The sequence below is a fragment of the Antrostomus carolinensis genome, unplaced genomic scaffold (assembly GCF_000700745.2).
Source record: "Antrostomus carolinensis isolate BGI_N321 unplaced genomic scaffold, ASM70074v2 scaffold25462, whole genome shotgun sequence".
In the NCBI taxonomy this organism is placed as follows: Eukaryota; Metazoa; Chordata; class Aves; order Caprimulgiformes; family Caprimulgidae; genus Antrostomus; species Antrostomus carolinensis.
Window position 1 is genome coordinate 1 of NW_010300531.1, and position 6679 is coordinate 6679.

Here is a 6679-nt window from a genome sequence, read left to right on the forward strand (position 1 = left end):
GGGCTGCACCAGTGCAGTGTAGAGTGGGACGGTCACTTCCCTCAGCCAGCTAGCTATGCTGTGCTTGGTGCACCCCAGGACACGGTTGGCCCTTTTGTCTACCAGGGCACACTGTTGGCTCTTATTCAACTTGCCATCAACCCAAATGCTCAGATCTCTTTCTCTCCAGCCTCTCATCCCCCAATTTGTACATATAACCAGGATTACCTTGTCCCAGGTGGAGACTCTGGCAGTTGCTCTTGTTAAATTTCATGTGGCTGATGAGTGCCCAGCTCTCTAGTCTATCCAGATCTCTCTGTAAGGCCTGTCTACCCTTGAGGGTGTCCACAGCTCCTCTTAGTTCAGTATCATCAGCAAACTTACTTAATTTGATTCCTGTATCCAGATCATTTACAAAATAATTTTGTCTAGCTCACAGCCATATGTGTGGCCCCTGAGCTCCTCATATTGTCTGAGCTTTCTACCCTCCCAGTTACTAACCTTTGAAAATGTAATGCACTGATAGAAGTGGGAGATCTTTCCCCGCACTTCAACCCATTTCTTTTTAATCTCACAATTTTAGATCATGATTTGTGTATTCTGAACCCTTATGTTGCTAACATTACCAAACACACCCTGCTGTCTTTAAGTTTCTATATTGCAACAATAAGAAGTGAACAGAAATACGCAGCTTCACTGCAGAAACCAACATCCCTTAATTTTAGAGGTGGAATACCCATGAACTCGATCATAGCTCTTGGTAGGACTACTAATGCTTTGGTGCAGTGGGAGTAAAAATATCCTTGGCATTCATTTAAATGATCATATAGCCCATGGTAGCAAAGCTACATCATTTTATAGTGCCACTCAACACTGATATTAAAATCACCCAACTGATGTAACTGAAAATGTGTAGTAGCTCCTTCAAGAAAGAAGAGTAGCAGTGGTCAATAGTTTCTACTGCTTTTTAAAAAGATATGTTTGTATGTGGATTACCTAGTACTGCTATTTAAGTTCAGCATACTATTCACATGCATGTGGAGCTGTAGCCAAATGGTTAAACCAGTGAATTATATGCATGGTTTATTAGATCTAGCATGCTCAGCAAGTTTGCAAGACCAAGAATTAAGCATGTAGACTATCTTTCTAAGTAGTCACCACAGCAATAGAATAATAGATGTGCTCTGTAGACTCCAACTGGATACAAGAAAAGCAGAAAAAAACTACACAAGATGCAATGGAATAATATCTTATTTGACATGCTAGAATAAATTCAGATCATGGTGGCTTGGTCCATTTACTTACATGTTTAATAATGCACCTGTGGAATTATTACTGGAGGTGACTTAGAAACCTCTTTATAGCTACATCTCAAGAGAAGGTACAGCATGAAGGAAGCTTTCAGGGTGGAATGCCGTTGGTGTGCAAGAAATCTGTTTCATAGTAGTTCCTCCGGTATAGCCTGCAACTGCAGAGTGGCTGACTCTAAGAGAAGCGGCCCGGAGGGTGGAGTGGAGTGGAGACACCACAGACAGGCTCTGTGCAGAGCAGAGGAGACGTTGATGGTACTGTGGAACTGATAAGCTATATGGTTGCTACCCTGAGCCAGCAGTTTCTCATCGTTTTCCCAAAACTATGTTCTTGGTGGAACTTTGCTCATTATAATGTCATCATAATGCTAAACTACACCTTAAGCCTGAAAGCTACCTGCCTCCAAGGTGCGACCATCCCACACTGAGCATGCACTCTGAATTTCCTCTGTTCTAGACCTTTAAAAGCAAAGCGAGGAAATTTTACACCAATTATAGTAAAGGTACGTATGACTACAGTCACTCAAGCTCCACCTGAAAGTAAGAAAATAGTATAAAAATGGTCTAAGAGAGGGGGGTGTTAGGGAAGATACCATCACGCTTGGTCACCTGCTGACCAAGCCTGACCTCTTCTTGGATAATGATCCCAGAGGAGTGACAATCCTGAAAACCGAAACTGCACTCCCAGAAGAGCAAGAGCGTGAGCAAGAGCCCAAGACACTCTCAATAATATACCAAACATGACGTGATATGATATGGAATATCACATTGGTATATCCAACTGCAATTTTAATATTCCTCGCCTCCCCTAGACCTTGCACCTGCAGACTAGCAAAACATGAAGTTCTTTGGGAAACCACTGGGAAAATGTCTCATTTCACAAAGAGGACAAAATAATTTAGTATCTCTGAGGACAAAGAATCGGGTCTCCAACTGTTGTAGCTCCAGCAAAGACCAAGTGGCCAAGATTTATAAATAAATCCTTCTTCATGTACGAAAGCTCCCTGGGCAGTCCTAGGGCAAATCCACTGTATTCCACTGACAGCTATGGTGTCAAGAACAGGCTGCTCTATAAGGGAAGTTGAGCTAAGAACTGAGGGTCACAGCAAGGGAGGAGGGTTGCTATATCACCAACAAGGAGCCAGGAAGTCAAATCAGCAAACTCGGGGTAACAATCAGGTCTGGAGATTGTAACCAGCATCAGCCGGGAGTCCAGTGATTACCCAGCAAATCTGAGGTGACAATTCGGATCCAGTCAAGCCAATGGGAGTGGACTGGTGTCAGGAATGAGGAGGTACAAGACTTGCTGCAAACAGAGCTGCAACATAGCTCCTGTGTAGCACAGATGGGAGCCAAAGACAAGACTGAGTTAAAAGCAGTTCCCAAGCAGAGCTGGGGCTATGACCAGGTTTCTTATCTGTTTCTTAATGACAGCTGTTATCAGCAAGCCATCCTTAAACTAAATTAGAAAGGTGGAAGTGCACTGCAGTCCCTCATAAATGTAACTTTTATCCTACTATGGTCAGTATGCACCAACTCCAATAAAATCTCAACCAGTCACCCAATTCAAGCCATTGTAGCTGTACTACAGTAAAGGATGGTACTGGGCATAATTTACAAGGTTTTGGTTGAGAGGGAAGGAGGAGGGCTACCAGGGTGACCTCTGAGGAAGGAGATCATGAAGTGCCCTGTGCTGCTGGTGGCTGGCTCAAATCAGCTAACCTCCTTTGAACATGAGGAGTTTGTGGCACTTCTGTGATAATATATTTAGGAAAGAGAAGTAAACACCCAGAAAAAGGAACAGGAAGGTCAGAGCAGTAGGAGGTGCTCCACAGAAGAGTAAGTACACCCCAAAGAGACTGTGGCCTATGGAATAAGACCACGGCAGAAAAGGTACTTCCCCAAAGGGACTGTGGAGCAGAGGGGAGCCCATTCTGAAGCAAAGGCAACAAGCAAGAACAAAGGTGCAGCAGAATAAAAGTTTAAGGAATAGTAAGCGGCCAAAAGAAATGGCTGTGCACTGAGTGCAACCTCCCATGCTGCTGCCACCGCATCAAAGGAAATAACTGTAGCCTGTGATGATAACAAGGAGAGTGGAGACTGCAGAGGGGGAGGAGAGGTGTCAGTGACCTGACATGTACCTGCAGAAGCCAGCTGCTCAGCAAGAAGTGATCAACTGTCACCTTAGGGAGGACCGTGAGGACAAATGGTCACCTCATTGGACTGCGTGGACAAACATCCCTCTACCCTTTTCCTCACTGGCCACTCCTTGGCTGCACTTTGCCATCCCACCAGTCAAACACTCTCCTCTGACCCTGGCACTGATGGCCCTGCAGGGAGGAGTGTGGAGGTTGTGGTGGCATGGCCAAACATCCCCTGGGTGATGCTGAAATGAGCTGCTGGGGAAGTGGGATCATTGGTGCCATTTCTGGGCCTGCCAGACCACCACAGCATCCCTACTTCTCCATGGGACAGCTCCACGGAAGGGAAGGGGTTTGATGTCCTTGTTTCCCCATGTCTGACTCAGTGTCATGGGATGCTCGCTCTCAGGCTGCAGCAGCCCTATATGGGCCTTCCCTGTGTCCCCACCACAGCTGGGGAAACCCAGGATGAAGACATGGAGCCGGGACACCTAGTCCCGGTTGTGCTTGAAAGGGTCACGTGGCACCTTGTCACATTGCAGAAGGGGACAGCTCTGCCCCATTTGTGTTTGGAGGTTGTCAGGGCACACCCCTCAAACTTCCCCTTGGCTGTGGTTTTGGTTCTGCCTGTGCCCCCAATGCGGGCACCCCCAGGAAAGGGGAAGAGAAAATGTGGGGTAAGGAGAGGCACCAGGGGATGCCCAGGGAGGAGCAGAGGGTAGGGGACATTGTGGGGGCAAGGCTGGCTCTGGTCACCCCATTGTCCCTCCAGTGCTGGATACTGGTGACAGTGGGGACAGAGCAGGGGGACAACCCCACCATTCCTCTTCCCATGCCCAGGGGGCATTTGAGGAAGGGAACAGGGTTCCCCACCAAAGATGATGGGAAGGAAAGGGGAGTGCCAGGCTGCAGCTCAGCCTCAGGCCCTCTCCTGGGGGCGTTTACAGGAGAGTTGGAGCTCCCCAGCACTGCACTGTTCCTGCAGGGAAGCCGAGAGGCAGCTCCCAGGCCCCACAGCATGGATGGCGCTCCATGGAAATGGGGAGGCTGTTCATCCACCACAGCCCCCTGGAATGGGCCTCAGGATGGTCCCATCCCTGTCCTAGCTTGGGGGTCCTGCACAGCCAAGTGCTGCCACTCCAAAGGTCCAATGACTGTCAGTGGGAAACAGTCCCTTCCAGGCCCTGCAACCCATCTCTCTCTGTGGGGACCATCACACTACAGCTGCTCCAGCCTGTCCATTTCCCATGCCCTGAGAGGAGGAGCTGCTTCCTCCAGCCCTGCCTGCACCCATCCCTGACCCTGCAGCTGTGGGCCAGGGAGGAACTGCTTGTCACCTCCTCCCTGGGTTGCCCCTTCCCCAGGATCAGGCCAACAGTGCTGAGGGGTCAGCAGGTATCACCAGCTCCCCTTCACTCTCACTCCCCAGAACCCCCCCACATCCATGGTCTTTGGCCACACACCTGACTCAGCTCTGCTCCTGCTGGTTTGACACACGACCATCTTCTACCTGCAGCCCATCAGCATGGCCTGGCTGCAGGACACTTGGGAGGTGACACAGAGAGGCATGGGGCCAGTGCACAGCCTGGGGGCACGGGGAGCCCAGGCATGCAGCGAGGCTGTGGGAACGGGTTTTGCCTCCCCTGTGAGAAAGTCAGCCATGTTGGGGTGAACCTGCCTGGTTAAGTAGGCAGCATGGAGCCGATGGAGCTGTCTGTGCTACACAGGGGTGGCAGCAAGGGATATTCCTGTCAGGGACAGTGGATGCAGCTTGTGGCCAGGTGGCACCTCCACCTGTAATGGGGGTAGAAAATACGGGTCAGGTCACCTGCTTTGCCCCAATTGTCAAGGTTGTGCTGCAGCCATGAGGGTCCCCTCCTGCAGCCGGTGGGATGGCCTCACTCCCATCCAAATTCCCCCAGCGCTCATAGCCATACTCACAGTGCCCCAGCCCACCCCAAGCAGGAACCTCAGGGCCCTCCCTGAAACCTCAGTGCCAGCCTCATTGGCTGCCAGGGCCACTAGCACCAGTGGAGCTTCCTGGACAGAGACACTCTGAGAAGTGTGCAGCTGCATCTCTCACAGCCCCTTCCTCCTGCTGCTGCGCACTTGGATCCTCACTGCTGGCACCATGCAGCCCGCTCACCACTGCCTCCTCTTCCTCCTTCTCTACCTCCTTCTCCTCTCTGGGACATGGGCAGATCTGGAGGGTAAGTGGGAGCCCTGGCTCATTCACATCTGCTCCCATGCCCCCGTGGGACACCACGGGCGAGGGGCTTCCTCCTCCCTACCCACCTTGGGCACTTGCCTCCTCACACCTGCTTGTCCCCTGGCTCCACACCTCCTCCCTGGCAGGGATGCAGCTACCCCAGTGGGAGTACCCCAGGGGCTGCTAAGGGTGCAGGGGGCTTATGGGAGCCCATGGGTCCCTGCAACTATGAAGACTCGTCCCTCAGCCCCTCCACTTTCCCTAGCCCTCTCCTCCCACTCCCATCTTCCCTTGTCAAACCCTGTCTCATGTAGAGACCGTCACTATCCGGCTGCTCCAGACCTCCACCTTCCAAAACACCTCCTTTGTGGACACAGAGGGGCTGGGCCTGCTGCAAGACATTGAGCTTGGTTCTCTTGATAAGCACACCTGGAGCATCCACTTCTACCAGCCCTGGGTGCGCCCAGCCCTGCCCCGTGGTGACTGGGACACCATTGAGAACATGATCAAGATCTATTTGCAGCAGTTCAACCACCTGATCAATGAAGGTGCCATGCAGAAGGATGTGCCCTGTGAGTACTTGGTGTTCTCTGCCTCCCCTCTCTGAATAGCATCTGGGAAGGGGGAAGGACTGTGCTGGCGCTGCACAGGAGATGCTGACCACATCCACAGGAAGGCAATCCCAGCCCTTCATGCAACCTTTCTCTCCTCTCTGCCCCTCCAGACCCCTTTGTGGCCCAATGTGTGGCAGGCTGTGAGATCTACCCCAACAGGACCTCCCAGGCCTTCGCCTATGTGGGCTACAATGGCCAGGACTTCCTCAGTTTCAGCACGAACAATGCCACTTGGCTTCTCTCCCAAGACACTGACTTGTCAAGGTATGTCCGGGACATTCTCCATAACTATACCGCCTTCAGCGAGCTGGTGGAAGTCCTCTTTAATGATACCTGTGTTGACGACATGGAATTGTTACTGCACTATGGGAAGGCAGCTCTAGAGAGACAAGGTGAGACCACCCCAACCCTGGCAGGGCCACCCCA

The 6679-nt window shown here is 51.3% G+C and overlaps 1 protein-coding gene across 1 annotated transcript; it reads left to right on the top strand.

Annotated features, from left to right (window-relative positions):
• Positions 1 to 5561: 5561 nt before the first annotated feature.
• LOC104519513 (antigen-presenting glycoprotein CD1d) lies at positions 5562 to 6645 on the top strand (the record flags this gene model as incomplete). The annotated part of the gene is made up of 3 exons (XM_010163172.1): positions 5562 to 5640; positions 5954 to 6211; positions 6364 to 6645. Coding segments are annotated over exons 1-3 (619 nt in total), but the record flags the coding sequence as incomplete, so codon positions are not given.
• Between the last annotated feature and the right edge of the window lie 34 nt (positions 6646 to 6679).